At 55.2% G+C, this 18,716-nt stretch overlaps 1 protein-coding gene across 1 annotated transcript in view; it reads left to right on the top strand.

Annotated features, from left to right (window-relative positions):
* SORCS2 (sortilin related VPS10 domain containing receptor 2) overlaps nt 1–18,716 on the top strand; it is a 499,376-nt gene that overhangs the window by 296,847 nt on the left and 183,813 nt on the right. The window contains exon 3 of the mRNA XM_061191944.1: nt 15,604–15,703. Within this exon, the coding sequence (XP_061047927.1) occupies nt 15,604–15,703 (100 nt within the window). The remainder of the gene's footprint in view (nt 1–15,603; nt 15,704–18,716) is intronic.

The raw sequence follows: 18,716 nt of genomic DNA, 5'->3' as shown, positions 1-18,716 counted from the left end.
AGGTAGAGCTGAGACCCGCTGACCCAAGAGCCCGCCAGGAATCATATTGTGAGCATAGACTAACTGGCCGGCCCAAGGCACTCTTAACAGGCAGGACCTTCCAAGGCTTAGAGGTGACCTTCCGGGTGCCAGTCAAGGGCCAGACTTTTCTTGGGAGTATGCGGGGTTTGGACAACCCAGACCTGCTGAGTTAACCCCTTACTGCACCATCATCGCATACCCTCTGCTCCCAGGCGGGCAGCAGAGGGGGAGGAAGGGAAGGGCTGCATCCCAGGCCAGTTACTGTGTTGGGAGGTTCAGGTTTGTCACTTCCTTTAAGCCTTGAGATGACCCTGGGGTGGAAGGCGTGTCCCCATTGTACAGAAGGGACACCTGAGGTCCAGTAACTCCTGTGACCAGCTCCAGGTCACACAGCCTGTGGTGTCAGACTGTCACCACGCCCCCTCCACGTGAGCATGACGTGGACCATGGGTGCTCTCTTCAAATGATGCTTTAACCATGGAGGTGCCTGCAGGAGATTGGCTCTGGGGAAGATGTGGCCCTCTCCTGGGCTGGCCGCCGGCTCAGCCAGGAAAGTGCCTGGATGGGGTAGGGAGCTCTGCAGGGCCTGCTCCGCTGCATGGCCTCGGCCGAGCTACTCACCTTCTCAGGCTGTTGCTGTGGCCCCAGCACACCCTCTCCCAGGGCACCTGGTGCGCAGGCTCCGGCATTTGCCCAGTGGACACGGAGCTGTCTCCTCTGCACATTCAGAGAAGGATGTCTGGATGCCTGTCTGTCCTGCCGACTCCCCAGGGCTGCAGGGATAGATGCGCTGCTGCAGACTGCTTGTGCTCTGCTCCCAAATCACTCACCTGCTGCATTTTGAAGAAGCCTCTGGAGCTCGATGGTGCGAGGGGTTGGGTCTGTCTTGTCTTCTTGACTGTAGGCAGGAGCGGGGAATGATTCTAACATCCGCCCTGTAGCTGTCTGCCCAAGACAGCCTGGAGTCTTGGCTGACCTTGGCGGGGACTTCCCTGGGGGTCGAGCGGCTAAGACTCCGTGCTCCCAATGCAGGGCGCCTGGGTTTGATCCCTGGTCAGGGAGTTGGATCCCGCATGCCGCAGCTAAGAGTTCGCATGCCGCAACTGATGATCCCGCATGCCGCAACTAAGACACGGCACAGCCAAATGAATAAATAAATAAATATTAAAAAAAAAAAAAAAAAAAGAAACGCTGACCTTGGGGCCAGGAGACCTCAGTCAGAGTCACCCCCATGGCTGCTCAGCTGCTGTGTGAACTCGAACAAGTGACTGCTCTTCTCTGGGCCTGTGTCGTATTCATGGGACGGGTGTGGTCGGAGGCCCAGAGGTTTTGAGGACCCTCTTGGCTCTTACAGTGGGGTTGGGTGCTGAGAGCTTATGTGGGGCGTCGGCAATAACTCTGACGGCGTCTGGTTGAGAACTGTGTCATTCATTCATTCATTTATGCACTCGTTCAACCAATGTTTACTGGCACTCACTTCATGCGAGGTGTTGGGCCAGAGAGCTGGCCAGATACTGTCCGGGCCATCAAGGAGCGTTCAGGTGGATCAAGGGAACAGGAAATCCATTTATGGCGGAGCAGGTGTCACGGGGGACGGTGGGCCTGCAGAGGAGCAGCAAGGGGACCCGCGTGGGAGGGAAGCGAGGGTCCAAGGGCTTCATGCGTTCTGTCTTCCCCTGCCGAAGGCTCTGCCATGAGTAAGGGTCTCCTCTCTGAGCCCCGCTTCCCTCCTGCGCAGAATGCATAGCTGACAGCGCCCACTCCGTGTGCTTTTCCAGGGCCTGCTATTGTGAGGGACTCCGGCTCCATCCTGAAGGCGCTAGGGACACGCTGGAGGTTGTTCAGAGGGTGATTTGCATGATTTGGGAGAAGAGGAAACCAGCGCAGGTTGGAGGGACAGAGCACTTTGGGCCTCTGGCTGGCACGTCTGCAGGTCCTATCAGCTGGGAAAACACAGGCCGTGCGGGTGTGAACACAGAGGTGCTTCTTACCCTCCGCAGAGGGCCGCGTCCTCGTATACGGTTGATGCACACAGGGCCCCCGCAGGACTGCGTGAGTGGGAGGGCAGGGTGCTTCCTGGGGAGACGGCGTGCCCCCTGCCTCCGATGGACCTGGGCCAGGCTCTCCTCCTGCCCCCAGCCAGACCAGGAAGGGGAAGTTCCCGATTCGCAAGGAGGCTCCACCTCCTCCTCTGGGTGCTTCCGTCTCCCTGTTCGACTCCCCCATCTACAGCCACGCGTGCAGGTACGGGTTGGAGAGGCCTCTCCTTTCACACCCTCCCTTCTGGAAAGTGGTTCCTGGTGAGGACTGGGGGGCGACATGTGGTGGGGTTGAAGTTCATGGGCTCAGGGCCAGACCGCTGGGGTTCACACTCAGCTCTGCCACTTACTACTTCACCTCTCTGTGCCTTAGTCTCCTCCTCTGGAAAATGGGATGGTGCCTCGTCCTTACCGTGTAGAGGGTTGGGAAGATTAAGAGAGCTGGTCCATCCAAAGCACTCAGCATGGAACTTGACGTATGGGGGAATAATTATTGATGAGTATTAATTAATGATGATTACCATTATTCTTATTACTGCCACCTGATATCACAAGCAAGTTAAGTCTCAGAGATGTTGGTTGACTTGTCCAAGGTCCAGGATTAGCAAAGGATGGGGGCATCTGCAAGCCCAGATCTCAAAACTTCAACCCAGAGCGGGTCAGGGGGCCTCCTGCTGAGGAATGAGAGGCCAAGGGCCTGCAGAAACCCAGGGGCAGGTGTGGGAGAGTGTGTCTTTAAGGACACAGTTTGGAAATGGAAATCTGTAGGTTACTGACTTAACTATTCAGTTTTGTCATTGAATCAACCTTTGTTTTGTATTCCATGATCTTTTTGCCATTAAAGAGTGTCAATCGAATGCCCCCGATTTCATGACTTACAGCATTTCTTTGATGTTTACTGAGATCGGGAGTTGTGTTCAACCTGTCTTATTTCCTGCTTAGTTTTTGGACTTTGTATTGAAATATTCCTCTGAACATTTAAAAATAGAATTTCCTTCCATATTGCCCATATCTCATCTGCTAATGTCTCTTTACATTCTTTTTCCTCTTTAAAAATGTTCAGTATATCATTTGCGCTGCCTTTAATAGAAACTGGATAGAGTCAACAGTTACTCAAAAAAATCAATTTAGAGTGTCAGATTCTATAACTCGGGAATTGGCATATAAAAGTGTTACCATTTTATGCCAGGACCCCCTAAGAATAAATGAGGACCCTTGTTTTTAAAATATTGACTTGTAAGAGTTTCTTGGATCTAAGAGTATACTTTTGAAAAGCCATGCAGAAGCTTAGAGCCCCATTCCTGGGACTTGATCCTAGGGAGTAATCCAGGATGTGTTAAAGCAATGAAAATTTTTATAAAGGGCAGAGAGGCTTGCAATAGAACTAATAGGAGAATAGAAAGAAGTCAATTTCCAAAATGCACAGCACATAGTAGGCTCTCAGTAGTTTTAGAGAGGCTTTAAAAAAGTTCATCCTAGCCAATGGCCTGTCAGTAATGTCACGTGCACTGGATGTAGTATTACACAGCAGGCAGGAAACGCTAACCATTTAGTTATAAAATCAGACCAGAATTTGGGCACATGTTGTAATGGCCGTACTAGAAATATGTTCACCTGCGGACAAGGGCTGGACAGGTACAGAGGGATAACGGGACCCAGCTGATGGTTGAAATAGAAGCTTCTTTTCTTGTTATTGTTGTAGCTGCCTTCTGTTGTTCTTATTCTATTATTTTTTAAATGATTCCAAGAAGAGTGGAGGGTGTATCAGACTATGAGGGAAGGAAATTTTATTGGGTGTGGATTGCTAAATTTTAGGAATTTTCCTCCGGATAGATTCCAGTTCACGAGGGAAGCGTAACCCAGCCCAGCCCCCAACCGGCTTTGATGCTAAGCCACGGTTCCAGATTTTGTGGCTCCCACTCCCCCGCCTTGAGCTTTCTTCCGGCTCCTCTGCCCTCCCCACTCCTGCTGGGAATTCCTAGCTGCACCCCCAGTTCCACAATGAGGCAGCTGCTGGATGGGGAAGCTCTTCGGAGCTGCGTTATCTGGTCTGCAGCAGGTCATTTCGTGTTATGATTTGTCTCATTATATTTGGGTGCTTCCTATTTGAAATGACCCTTCTGGGCTTTAGAGGGGCCTGGCATCCTCCCAAATCGGCGGGTTCCCTGGGAGATCGTGTGCATCAGTGCACTTCACCCCGGGTAGCGGGAGAAAGAAGCTGGACACGGCAGGGCCTGTTCTGGGTAGCAACTGGACTGTCCCGTTTGTAGGACGTGCTTGTGTGTCCTTCCCGACAAAATCCAAGGTGACAAACACTGCTTTCCCAGCCTCTCCACGCCCCCTCTGCGTCAGGGTCTCCAGACTCGCCTTGGCCTTGGCAGGTGTGCCTGGCTGAGGGCTTGCAGAGCGGCTGTAAAAGCAGGGATGTCTGCTGGGCTTTGATGAGGCCTGTGTGTCAAGGTGAGCCGCAGGCACCCCTGCCTGGGCCAGGTGAGCTCTGCCCACCCCAGGACAGTGCCCAGGGACACTGCCGGGGACGCAGGCCTCATTTAGTCCCGATGGTTCCAACCCACTTCTAAGGACCCCATCAGCTGGGAAAAGAGCCATGGCAAAGGTCCCACCTCGGGTCATCTTAAAACCTCCAGAAATAAAACCGACAGAACCGTTCATAGAGCTGGAAGCTGGTAGAACGTGCCCAGTTTAGAACCCGAGGAGGACACAGTCTCACTTTGTCCCTTATGAGCCGAGCAAGAGACGCCATCTGCTTGCATCTCAGTTTCTTCATGTGTGCCTTGAGAGTCGTTGGCTGGAATGGAGATTAGATGAGGTCACCCAGCCAGCGTCTTTATCCTGGGCCTGCAGCAGCCTCAGCCCCGGCCGCCTGGTCGGGGCTGAGGTCCCCGTGCATTACTTGTGTCTCCTCCGGGCTCTGGACCTTGGCTACTCCATAGCCTCTGCCTAGGACTTGGGCCTTCATTGCTTCACTAAGCTGCACGGAGCAGCCAGCACTTGAGGCTGACTGTCGGGGGCACTTCAGGAATCACTCCCACCCCTTTGTCCAGTACCCTCTTCCTCCCCTTCCCTCCTCAGTTCCCGCCAGCTCCTCCACCAGGCCTCCCCAGACCCCCAGGCACATACAGAGCCTTCGCCAGGTTCCCTGGGAGCATCTAGCACCTTCCCCAGTTTCCCTGGGTGCTCCTGGCACCTTCCCCAGTCTTTGAGAGCTCCTGGCACGTTTCGGGCTCTGACCTCCTCTTTGGCTGCATATCCAAGGTCCTTTTCTTGTGCTTCAGCCCCGCCCCCAGGACCTGGGGCTCCCCAGAGGCGGCTGCCCTGCCCTGCTCCTCACCAGCTGTGGCAGGAGCATTGCTCCTTCAGTGTGGGCGCTGGCACAGCCCAGAACAGGCTCCTGGTGGCCCCCTGCTAAGCTGGGTGTAAGCCCTTTCCTCCTGGTCTGTGAGAAGGTCTTGGGAGGGACAGCATCCAGGAGGAGGGGTGTGGGCTGTGTCTGCTGACTGATGGGTGTGGAATTATTTCAGGATCTGAACAGGAAGTACAGTTGCACTGGCACCACCAGCCGCGGAAACGCCCGCCCACCCCCCCGTGCACTCCACGCTCGGCGCAAAGCCGGCACAGAATAGGCGCTGGGGAAGGGTGTGTTGGAAGGCATTCTTGAGCTGAGGGAAGCACTCATCTCAGGGATTCATTGAAAGGGAGGTGACCCTTACTGTGGAGTAAGGAGATGCAGCTGGCTGGGAACCAGCTTGAGCACAGCATCCTGCAAGCAGCCTTGCAGAGTGGCCTGGTCCCGGGCTCTGCACCAATTTCCATCCCTAAGTTGCTGGTAGAGCTGCAGTCAGGGATACTGAGGCCGTCCCTGGGACCAGGCCCTGCCCAGCCCAGCTTCATTCTGGAAAGATCCGCTGACTTCACAGCACCTAACACACGTGGGCACAGAGCATCAGCAGAGCCATGGCAGGGGGGCTAGAAACCACGTGTGGAAGGGCTGGCTGGGAGACGAGCTCCCGGGATGGACTCAGAGAGGCGGGCACTGGCACGTGATTGTGAGTTCGAGCGTGGAAGATCTGGGGCCCCTGCTAGGGTGCTCCTCTGGGCCGGCACAGAACACTGCCTGGGCTCTCTTAGGATTGGGCTTGAGTTCAAGACATGGAAGCAACCTCAATGGCCATCGACAGATGAATGGATAAAGAAGATGTGGTACATATATGCAATGGAATACTACTCAGCCATAAAAAAGAATGAAATAATGCTATTTGCAGCGACATGGATGGACCTAGAGATGATCATACTAAGTGAAGTAGGTCAGACAGAGAGAGACAAATATCATATGATATCACTTACATGTGGAATCTAAAATATGACACAAATGAACCTATCTATGAAACAGAAAGAGACTCACAGAACAGACTTGTGGTTGCCAAGGGGGAGGGGGTTGGGGGAGGGATGGAGTGGGAGTTTGGGATTAGCAGATACAAACTATTATATAGAGAATGGATAAACAACAAGGTCCTACTCTATAGCACAGAGAAATATATTCAATATCCTGTGATAAACCAAAATGAAAAAGAATGTATATATATGCATAACTGAATCACTTTGCTGTATAGCAGAAATTAACACAACATTGTAAATCAACAATACTTCAATAAAATAAATTTAAAAAAAAAGACTGGGCTTGAGTTAAGGAGAAGCCCTAAGCCAGGGAGAAAACCCACAGGTAATACTAACAGGGCTACTGAGCGGGGAAGGGCTGCGGTCAGTGTGCAAATGCTGACACGGCAGAGAGCATCACCCGCCAGGCTCTGCGAGAGGAAGAAATAGAGTCAGAAAGTCCAGACACGCAGGGTGGGTGCCCGGCCCTGTGAGCATCCCCAGGGACAGGAGTGCATGCCCGGGGGACGGCCTGGGGTACAGCAGAGAAGGCAGACTTGAGCCAACAGCTTGGGCTTAAACTGAGTTTCCTGTAGTTGCCGTGTGACCCTGAGCAAGGCAGGTGATACACCTTGAGCCTCAGTTTCCTCACCTGTAAAATGGGAAGGCATGCTCCTGGTCGATGCTATCGTCCTGTTCCTGGGAGGCCGAGCTCCGCCCTTGGCCTGGTGTCCAGAGCGTGTGAGCCTCTGTGTCTGTTAATCCCCCCAAGAGGCCTTTCCTGTTGCAGGGAGACCACGCTCTCAGATCCTCGGGGCAACTTGCCTGGCGTCGCCCCACCGCTGCCATCGCGCCCCCTTGAGGGCAGGCTGAGACCCCTTCTCTCGGCCCGCCCACCTGGCTGGCCCCCGACTCCCCATTTCACACTCAGAATCTCAAGCCACGTCACGGGATTTTCTTGAATGACTTGACCGGCCTATCAGTGCCCGGGCCACCTTAATTCTCTCTCCCTGGCTGATCCCAAGAGGGTTTATTTGTCAGTCCTGGGCAGCGGATCAAAGCCTCGTCTTTCCAGGGCCCCTGGAGTTGTCGGTTCCTGAGGACAAGGGTGGCCCCTGGCTGGTGGCCTCTCGACATCCGTCCCTTCTCATCTCACATCACAGACTAAAGTTCAGCAGGGCGGTCAGCTGGGAAACCATCCTAACACACGTCACCTCCTCTGGTGGGAGGGCCCAGGGTGGACGCCCGGAGACCGAGATTGAGTCCCGGCTGTGCCATGGATTCCCCAGGGGACTCTGCACACGTCCCTGCCTTGCCGGGCCTCAGTTTCCCCACATGAAAAGCGCAGGTGGGAGTTCCCATCCCTGGTGTGGCTTTGGGGTCTGCCCGCGTGCTTTGCACACCGACGGTGCAGGGCTAGTGCCAGTCCTCTGGGTAATCATCAGGGCGCACGAGGCGAGTCCACACAGCCACGCCTCCGGCCAGAGAGAGGTCCACAAGGATACGGTGCGGCATCAGTGCCCCTCAGGAGGCTCCGTGATGCGGGGACCCGTCACCTGCCCGTGACCACGAGCCCGCCTTGTGTTCTCCCTCCTCACACCGGCTCCAGTCTCATGGTGGGTATCTGAGGTCTGTGCCGTTGACCCCTTTTACAGATAAACAAACCGAGTCTCGCAGAGGTCCAGGCCTTGCCCAAGACCACATGCTTGCCCCCTTTCCCACCTGTGTGGTTTCCCAAAGTAGCCGGGAGACCGTGGGAGCTGGGGGCTCATCCACACAGGGGGAGGGGCCGGAGCTGAACATATGTCCCTGCCAGTGAAATAATTATAGAGTATGAAAATGGCTTAATTAAGTAATTTTTTAAAAAGTGAATATGTACAGACAGCAATTAAGCAGCCGATTTTCAAATAGCAATTTTCCAACTGCGCTTGTCTTCCATGTATCTATTTGCCCGATTTTAGAGTCTGGTTTTTTTTCCAAAATTTTTAATTTGAATAAATCTAGATTGGATGATCACTTTCTGAGGTGCAGTTGGAAGAACTTGGAGATGGTATTAGTGCTGGGGAAGTTTGGGGTGGGTGTGGGGAGGAAGCCTGGCACAGAGGAGACCCAGGGTGAGGGCTGTTTCTCCACACTTCTCCCTCCTTCCCCCTCCTCTTCCCTTCCCTCACCCTCCTTTTTCCCTCCTCCCCTTCCTCCCTCCCTTCTATCCTTCCTTCTGGACATGGAGAGCTCTCACAGGCATTTTCACGATCCTGAGATGAGAGGGGGAGTCTCTCCCCAACAGGCAAGTTCAGGGGTCACTTTTGGCTGGTGCTCAGACATTAATCAAATCCAATCCCCACAGTTTCTATGGAAAACTTGCCCAGAGTGGGATACCCTCTCACCCGAGGTCACACAGCCTTCGGGTCTGGTTCCTGGTGCACCTCCGTAGGAATCCAACAAGCATTTATTGAGTGCTGGCTGCGTGCCTGACCTGTGGATTCTTGGATGATCTTGGTGACCGCTGTCCTCACTCCAAATGGATGATCTGTAGGGACTTCAGGAGGATGCGGCATTAGATTCAGGGTTGGTGCCCTGGGGCTGTGGGGGATTTAGATAAGAGTCAGGAATGTAAGACATTTAATTGAGTCATCCTTGTCTCAAGCTTGGAGAGCTCATAACAGAGATCTGCGCACTCTGGGAAAGAGACAGGATCCTCCATCATCAGGCATCTTGAGCGTCCCTGGGCATCTCCGGTTTGCATCCTGAGTGGTGCTTATTTTCAGCAGCCCTCAGACACACAGGACGAGGCAGGGACCACATAACACTCCGTCACTTTCTACTTTCCTTTCTTGGAATAACTCTTCATAACACGGATACCATCACTGCTAGACTTGTTCCTTCACTTGAAGTCTTTGAGAAACAAGCGGTCTTGGGAAATAATGAAGTGAAATATGGATACCTGCATGACCCCAGGCAACGAGGTCTGCCTGGGCAAGGGTTTCCCCAAGGACTGGCCTCGGGGTTGGGGAGGCCGGGAGCCCAGGGAACAGGCAAGGACACTGCAGGTGAAGGGCATGTGACCACTGCCTTTTCCATTCATGGGGACCCCAGGGACCCCTGACTCCAACTTTCTGATGCCTCGAGGGGAAACCGATGCCCCATCCTGAGTGTGAGCCCGGGAGCTCACTCTCAGTAGCAGCAAGGGGGCATGGCCAGACCCCTGACCGCCAGACCCCTTCTTCTTGGCCTCACGGGATCTCAGGACCCCCCTGACCAGTGCCAGGCGAGGAGGTGGCCCAGGCCGTGGACACAGGGAAACACGTGCTGCTCTGAACTCGCCCATCTTCGAGCCCCACCGTACCCTGCAGGCTTAGTGGGTGCCGGTGAGTGAGCCTCACCCAGGGGCTGTCCTGACTTCCCCGAGCCACACCCCATCTGAAGCAGCATCCTCCATCCTCCGTGCTACCCGAGTCACCTTCCGTCTCCTCCCTCGACCTTACACCTTGCCATCCCCAGCTCCCGGGCGTGTGCCCTGCCCTTCCTTTCTGCTCCTCTCCACTGCCACTCCCTCCGCCTCAGTCACGTGTCCCACCCGCGGTCACCCCAGTCTTCCTAAAATAGTAGCGATGACAAGCTCCTACCCTGCGGGCTTTGAGACACCGTCTAACACTTTTCCCACGGTCACTCCACTCATCCCCTTCCAGATGGGGGCACGGACCTGACCCTGCAGAACCCCGCTAAAACACCCTGCAGACTCCACCCAAGCCTCAGCCTGTGGCCAGACCAGCGAGTCCGGTAGGAATAGGATGCAAGCCACGCGTGGATTGTCATTAAAAAGTAGAAACCGGGGACCTGAAAAGAGCTGGAGGAACCTTAAAGGCATATTACTAAGTGAGAAAAGTCAGTCTGAAAAGGCTACAGACCAATAGATGACATTCTAGAAAAGGCAGAACTATGGAGACGGTGAAAAGATCAGTGGTTATGGGGGTGGGGCAGGGAGGGAGGGTGCATAGGCGAGCCCGGGGCATTTTAGGGCAGTGACGCTGCTCTGTATGACACTATAATGGTGGACACATGTCACTGTACACTTGTCCATAGAATGTCAACCCAAGAGTGACCCCTCACATAAGCTATAGACTCTGGGTGATGATGGTGTATCAGTATCGGTTCATCAGCTGTAACACACATCCTGCTCTGGCGGGGGAGGGAGGTGCATGACGTGATGGAGATTATGCACGTTTGGGGGCAGGGGGAACACGGGAAATCTCTGCACCTTCCTCTGTTTAGCTGTGAACCCCGAACTGCTCCTAGAAATTTAACTCTATTAATTAAAGAAACAGGTGCAATTAATCTTAATAATAGACTTTAACTCAGTATATCCACAATATTATGTCAACATGCAATCAATATAACATTATAATGAAATAGTTTACATTCTTTTTTTTTAAATTTATTTATTTAATTTTGGCTGTTGGGTCTTCGTTGCTGCACATGGGCTTTCTCTAGTTACGGTGAGCGGGGGCTACTCTTTGTTGCGGTGCGTGGGCTTCTCATTGCGGTGGCTTCTCTTGTTGCGGAGCATGGGCTCTAGGCGCTTGGGCTTCAGTACTTGTGGCACATGGGCTCAGTAGTTGCGGCACACGGGCTTAGTTGCTCCGCAGCCTGTAGGATCTTCCCCAACCAGGGCTCAAACCCATGTCCCCTGCATTGGCAGGTGGATTCCTAACCACCAGGGAAGTCCAAAATAGTTTACATTCTTTTTTCTCTACTAGCGGGGTCTGTAACCCAGAGCAGGTCCAGATCTCTCTGTGGCATCTGGGGTCATTCACACCTGCCCCTGTCATCCACCTTGTCAGCCTCTGGCCCTGTCATCTCTCTCACAATACACTGTAGCCCCTCCTGCTCCCCACCCTGCTCCAAAGCCCTACCTTAGACCTGGCTCCAATGCCCTCCTGTGGAAGGAGGAATAATACCCCCCAAAGATATCACATCCTAATCCCTGGAGCCTGTGAATATGTCACGTGACAAAGGGGACTTTGCAGGTGTGATTAAGATGGGGAGATTGGGAGGGAGTTCCCTGGCGGTCCAGGGGTTAGGACTCCGCACTTTCACTGCCGTGGCCCTAGGGGAACTAAGATCCCGCAACGTGCGTGGCAAGGCCAAAAAAAAAAGATGGGGCAATGGGCAATGGGGAGATGATGCTAGATTAGCCCTGTGGGCCCTGTGTAATCACAAGGGTCCTCACAGGAGGAGTCAAAGGGAGAGTTGGCTACAGGTGAAAGAGATGTGACAGTGGAAGCAGAGACTGGAGGGTTTGCTTCGAAGATGGAGGATGGGCCACAAGCCACAGAATGCAGGCACCTCTGGAAGCTGGAAAAGGCAAGGAAACGGATTTTCCCCTGAAGCTTCCAGAAGGTTGCAGAGGCCTTGATTTTAGCGCATAAGACCATTTTGGACTTCTGACCGCCAGAACTGTATGATAATGCATGTGCCTTATTTTAAGTCGCTGAGTTTGTGGTAATTTGTTCCAGTACCCACTGGAAACTCTACAGTCCCTTCCTTGGTGACGGCCCCCCAGCCAGCGTCGGCCTCCCTCTCCTCGGAGCCTGTCCACCAGGACCCCCTCAAGGACGGTGGGAGGTGAAGAGGGCCTGGGATGGGGCGATGGAGGTGTTGGGATGCAATGTAAATGATTTAGGAGGAAGAGTCAGCAAGATGGATTAGCTGGGCAGTGGGGGCAGTATGGGGGCGGGGCAGCCGAGGATGGCCCCTGGCCCCGGGCTGTGTGACGTCCCCCTTAGAGTCTCCCAAGTTTCTCTGGATGTGTCCATCTGTCTGCTCTCTCTGTCCCACAGTGTCTGTCCTACTCACCAGGGGATGAAGTGACTGGCGCATAGTAGGTACTCAATAAACATATGTGGCAGGAATGAATTTGAACAAATAAAGAAATCTGAATTCCCAGTCCCAGTGTGATGCTTAAAGCATAAAAGAGCTGAACAAATGTTGAATGAAAGAGTGAATGAATGAATGAACTGATGTCCCAGTCTCTGGCAGGTGGCCTGGAACTTGGGGCTAATGGCTATCTGAGGAATTGGATTTGCATTGTCCGGCGGAGTGAGGTGTTTCTGACGCTGCCATAGCTGGTGATGCAGTGGCAGGACTTTGCTTTAAACAGATCCATCCTTCCCTGTCCAGAGAGAAGGGAGAGGGGCCCCTGTCCTCAGGGCCTTTGTTCCTGCCCTTCCCTCTACCTGCGATGCTGTACTAGTTCCTCGGGCTGCCATACAAAGTACCACACACTGGCTGCCTTTAGACAATGGAAATTGTTGTCTGCAGTCTAGAGGCTGGAAGTCTGGGATCCAGGTGTCGGCAGGGTTGGTTCCTTCTGGAGGATCTAGGGGAAATCTGCTCCATGCCCCTCTCCAGTCTTCTGGGGGTGGCTGGCAATCCTTGGTATCCTTGCCTGTCTCCATGGCCACATGACGTTCTCCCTGTGTGTCTGTGTGTCTCTGCCCACGTTTCCTTCTTTGAATGACACCAGTCATTGGATTGCGGCCCATCCTACTCTAGTATGACCTCATCTTAACTTAATTCCATCTGCAAAGACCCTATTTGCAAATAAAGGTCACATTCACGGGTTCTGGGTAGACGTAAATTTGGGGGAGACATTACTCAACCCAGTACAGGTGGCTTTCCCGCAGCCAGGTGCATAGCACTTTCTCTTCCTTCCTTCCCGTCTCAGCCCAGACATCACCAGTCTGAGGGCCCTTCCCTGCCACGCTCTCTGAGACAGCAATCCACTGCCCCGTCCATCCCCCTACCCTGTTTATTCTTATTCCCAGCCCTTATCTCCTTTGACATGACTATAGTTTTGCTTATCTATTTATCACCCTCCTCCCCGGGCAGCAGGGCCTAGATCCCACTTGCTCCCTGCTGTGGGCCCACAGCAGCAGGTGCCCTTGAGTGAGCAGGTGTGAACAGGCTGCTGTGGCCACAGGCGGGGGACTAGGGGGGAGGCTGGACCCTGGGGAGGCAGCTGGGCCGGGGCAGGTGGGTGTCAGGATGGAGGGAAGGAGTGGACTGCCCGGTGTCTGGAAGGCAGAATCAATCGCAGGTCTTAGAGATGCTTGGTGGGGTAGAGGTGAGGGACCAAGAGGCTCAGAGGTTACCAGGCACGGAGCTCCTAAGCACAGCTATTTGTTTCGGGGTCGGGGGCGGTTCTAGAATTTCCTGGGTCTCTGGATCAATCCTCTGCTAATGGGCCTCTGACTCCCTCCTTCCCAAAGAAAATCAATTCTCAGAGGTTTTGAGAGTAAGTGCTTCCCCAGTTACACCTCCAGTGGGGCTGCTTTGTTCTCTCCAGCCGGCCCTCCCTGGGGAGGCCAGGGGCGGGCAGAGGTCCAGGGGACCCTGCTGGGGGTCGGGCGGGGCGGCCCCTGCTGGAGTTCCCTGGGAGTCAGAGGGCAGGGGCTGCCTTCTGTCCTGGCCTGGGAAGGACCTTGGGGCCTGAGGACTTCCAGGGACATGGGGCCCCTGAGCACAAAGGCCACAAACACAGCCCATCTTCCTGGAGCCTCAGTGAAACAGAAGGCTTGGGGAAGAAGTAGGGAGGAAGTACATCCCTGTAGAAAGTGCTGAGGATGTACTATGGGATGGAATTGAAACACTGCCAGTGGGGTGCGGTGTTTACGCTGAGCAGCTCCAGGCCTCCCCCAGGAGCCCAGGCTACACTGGGCAAGTCTGACACTCACGGCCCGGTCCAGCCCCTCCGTGGGCCCAGAGAGGGGAAGGGGCTGCTTGGGCCACCGGCAGGCCGGGCTCCATGCGGTGCTAGGGTCTGAGGACAGGAATCCAGGTGACCGCCCCGCCCCCCTTCCACCTCCCATCAGCTGGGATCGGCCGCCCTCGGCCCTGGAGCTCAGCTCCATGCAGGCGGGTCTAGTGGTGATCAGAAAGATGGATGGGCCCGAGGGGCACCAGCACGGCAGGCCTCAGTAGCCTTGGGCTCCCATTCCTGGCCCCGTTCCCGCCTTGGGGTGAGTCTCCTGACTGGTCAGAAGACAGGACACCCTGGGAGAAGCTGAGGTCTCTGGAATAACGCACGTTGGTTTAAGGACTGGAGGCAAAGTGCAGCCTGGGCCTGACCATGTCTCCAGCTTTCTGCGGCCACAGCACGTTTTAACCAGCTGGTCACAAGGAGTGCTGGGCCCAGGGTCACTGAGCTGAGCTCAGCGGAGGGTGCTGAGCTTCAGCATGGAATTAATCCCATGTCCCGATGTGTTGGTTGCTGTGAAATTGCCCGTGATGCCTTATCTCCCTCTCACTGCTGCGGCCGCTCTGGGCGGAGGTTAGATCTCAGAGATTCTCTCCTGCAGCCCTTGCCTTACAGACAGGAAAGTGGGCACCCCCCTGGGCGGGAGGGACTGGCCCCGGCCCGGCTGTGGCGAGCGGATGCTGACACCCACTGGCCGGCACAGGGATTGGGGTCTGATTCCCAGCAGCTCTGGAGCTTGGGTACCTGCTGCCACCCCTGCAGCCCTGTGGGTGCACATGGTCAGGGCGGAGGGTGCCGCTCGCTGGAAGAACTCAGGGTCCAGAGAGGGAAACAGACAAACAGACAGGCCTCAGGGCAGCGGGGAACTTCTAGAGAGCAAACAGGACGCCAGCTGTTCGTGGGGGGCCCGTGCTCACATCCTGAGTCGGCCACTTGTTAGCTGAGTGATTTCAGGCAAGAATGTATCCCCTCCAAGCCTCCTCCTGGTCCTCTGGTCATCTTTGAGATGGACATAGTGACGTAATCTGTCCAGGTTTTCCGAGGAATCAAAAAGATGGAAGGACCTAGACGTGGTCAGTACGTATGAGACCCTTCGTGACCAGTGAGACGCAGATACAGTAAAGCCAACATAGACTGTGGACCGCCCAGGGCAGGTGGCTCGTGGGAAGACTGGCTGGCATTCGCAGCTCCAGGCCTGGGCTAGTCCTGGGTGTCCCCGAGGGAGCCCCAGTCTCCTCCTGGTCCCCTGGGGCATGCTGCTCCGGGGAAAGGGAGAGGATACACCCGAGGGTGTCCTGGGCGCTGCACCCACACTGGCGGGGGACACCTTGTAGGCTGGATAACTGCACGTGGAGGGGCCTGTCACTGACAGCTGTCTTCCTGTCCTCCCAGGTCATCGGACTTCGGGACATCCTACACCAAGCTTACCCTTCAGCCTGGCGTCACTACCGTCATCGACAACTTCTACATCTGCCCGACCAACAAGAGAAAGGTAGGCTCTGCACAGCGGGAGCCGCTGCTGCCTTGCTTCTCCAGGATCCTGACAGCGGGGCGGAGGTGTTTACCTCCCAGCTCTCTGCGTCACCCTTCCCGCTTCCGCCTTAATTCATTTGGATGAATTAAGTTTTAAAGCAGCAGCTGGGCCTTGGGAGAAAGGTTGTCCTGGTGCATTTGTTTTCCCCTGCCCTGGGCCAGCATCCATCCAGGTAAAGCAGGGTAGGGGCAGGAGTGGCCACTCTGGAGGAGAGAAAAAATATCTCTTTTTGGTTTGGTGTCCTTGGAAAGCAGTGAAGAGCAGTCCCGATCTCCTGCAAGGTTTTTTATTTGTTTATTTAGTTTTGATTTGGCTTTGGTGTCTCATCTGAGCTTTACTTTCTGTTTTCTTGGTCTGAGCATGTCTTCTGACTCTGCTCTCTGCCTGACTGTGGATCAGGGAACTTTGTCATTACCAGGCTACGGCCACCTCCACCAGGTTCTGTGAGAAGACCCTTTTGCAAAGCCATGGTTGCCTCCTAGCCACCTCGGGACCCCAGACTGAGGTCAGAGGAAGCACCGAGGGCAGAGCCGTCCTGCGCACTTGACTCCATGCAGGGAAGTAGATCCTTGTCACAGAGAGGAACTTGGACAGATCAGGTTCCTCCTGGGAAATGGGATGTAACCGCAGAGAATTGTGACATTGGGGATTAGAACCCAGAGCCCAGCCCTTGCTTACGAGCCCAGCCCACGGGCACCGATAGATGCTCTGACGCAACGTAGAGCCCGGAAAACCTCTGTAGACTGATGAGCATCCCGGGAAGAGAGTCATCATTGCCAGATGGCTGGATGCGGAGGGCACTGGAGGGTTTGCTGGTCACGCTGACGGCAGATTATTGGGCTCAGAGGAGTCGGTGTGTGCGTGAACTTGGCAGGTTCTGCAGGGACCAAGGCCCCATCGTAGACTTTACGGGACGTGAAGACTGATGTGCATTGCCATTCACTGGGGGCTGTCCAGGGAATCTTGATGGCACTTTTTAATGGGATGTCAGCTTTCTAAAGCAGGTCTCCCCCCTCCGCCGACCCCCTTCCTTGACTTTTACTGCTGTAAAAGCTTCCTGATGGACAGAATTGGAATGCAGAGGTGGGGAGGGCTGCTGGAGAGGGGGGAACTTCACAGGGACACCGGTGCCTGCCCGGAGGGGACTCGGGACTGAATGGAGAGAGGCAGGGGTTTGGTTTTGCCAGTGCCCGGGTCTCCCTGGGCCCTGCTCGGGGACTTCACGTGCACGATCTCACTCTGTCCCACAGGGGCCTAGGAAAGAGGTGTTATTATCCCACTTTCCAGGGCAGAAAACTGAGGCATAGGAAGGTGAGACTTAGCACTTAATCACACGGCTGGTGGTGGGAGGCCTGGATTTGACCCCAGCCTCATGTGGGTCCAGAGCTGAGGGGTTTTCTTGTGCAGGAGTGAGAGCAAGTACGGGGGAATGACCCCCCAACTACCACCCCACCCCGACCCCCCACAGCTCAGCCCGCGTGTTCCCTGAGCTGTCCTCGTCCCGTGTCTGGTCGGCCCCAGCCCGGGCTGGTGAGGAGTCAGAGCTGGAATGCAGCCCTTGCTCTGCTGTGAGCTCAGCGCTTTTCCTGTGTGCCGTCCCTGCCCTCTGAGCCACAGGGTTCTCTTGGGGGGCGGTGGGGGGTCAGCAAGGGAAATGTCCAGGCAGCACCCTAGCCCAGGCCTGGGTGCAGCAGCATGTGCATAGCACAGAGACCTTCGTTGGCCAGGAGAGCTGAGTGCTTGGAAGGCGCAAGGACAGACATCCTGCTTCCCTGCCCGCCGTCATCTCTCTCCCTGGGGCCACTGTGATTTGGATGCGAGACAAGGGAGGGCTGCCGCGGGCTGCTGCTGACCCAAGCCAGAGGCCCCCCCATCACCCCCAAACTCCAGCCAGCAGTGGACACGGGAGGCCATGCCACCCATCTCCTGCACGTCCTCCAATTTCCGTCTGTCTAGCCAGCCCGGTCCTGGAACCTTCCTGCAAGCTGACCCTGCCATCCCTCACCAGCTGGGAGGACCCACAGGTGCCCAGATGTGACGGTGGCTCCAGGGCCAGCCCCAAAGGCCACGTCCTCCTTTGGAAACGAGAAAAGCAGAGGCAACAGTGGCAGTTACAGAACGAGAAGTCTCTGAGGCGTGAGGTCAGGGAAGGCTGCCAGGCTGCCAGCACTGAGGCCAGACAGACCCTGGTCCTGCGCAAAGCAGCCGCTGCTGAGCCTGTGTCCTGCTGTAAAGGGAGTGGCTGGGGGTTAATGAGATGATGGGCGGGGGCTCAGCAAAGGGGCTTCTAGGTCACGTAGGGCATCCGGGCAGGCAAGGGCACCAGGAGTGAAGCATCAATTTTGGTTACCTGGGGGCTCGGGGCCGATGGAGAGCTTGGGGCTCTGATTGGGGTGTTCAGCAGGACCTCCTCTGCAGGCAACATTGGGATGGGGATGCAGGCAGGGAGACGTGTGCATCTTTAAAAAAAGATAGGACACTGATCGGCGATGCCTGTGAGAGGTTATTTGATAATTTGGACATTTAGCCTGGAAATATCGCTGGAGATAGAGGCTGCGTCTGGTCGGCCCCTGTGCCCAGCACAAGCACTCAGCCAATGTTAAAGGATGAATGCATGCATGAATGAATGCATGAACGAACGAATGAATGAGTGAGTGCCACAAGCAGCAGCCGGTCCCGCTGAATGGATGCTATTGCCGAGTTGCCCACCTGATCCGCAGACTCCCCCTGCACCTGGATGGGGCCTGTAGGTGTGGAGCCCGAGGCTCCTTCCTGGGGTTGCGTGGGGCACCCTGCATTTGTAGGGTGGTCTGGGGGACAGCACCCAGGCCGGGGAGCCCTGTCCTCAGTCCAGTTCTGCCGTGACCCTCCAGTGAGGGCGCATCAGGGAGGTCCCAGGGTGTCTCATCTCTTAACGGGGGCAAAGATGGAGGGGAGATTGACAGGTGAATGCTGAAAGAACCTCACTCAT

The sequence above is a fragment of the Eubalaena glacialis genome, chromosome 5 (genome assembly GCF_028564815.1).
Source record: "Eubalaena glacialis isolate mEubGla1 chromosome 5, mEubGla1.1.hap2.+ XY, whole genome shotgun sequence".
NCBI lineage: Eukaryota > Metazoa > Chordata > Mammalia > Artiodactyla > Balaenidae > Eubalaena > Eubalaena glacialis.
The sequence above is the reverse complement of the archived record's forward strand: the minus strand, read 5'-3'. Positions and strand labels throughout refer to the sequence as shown.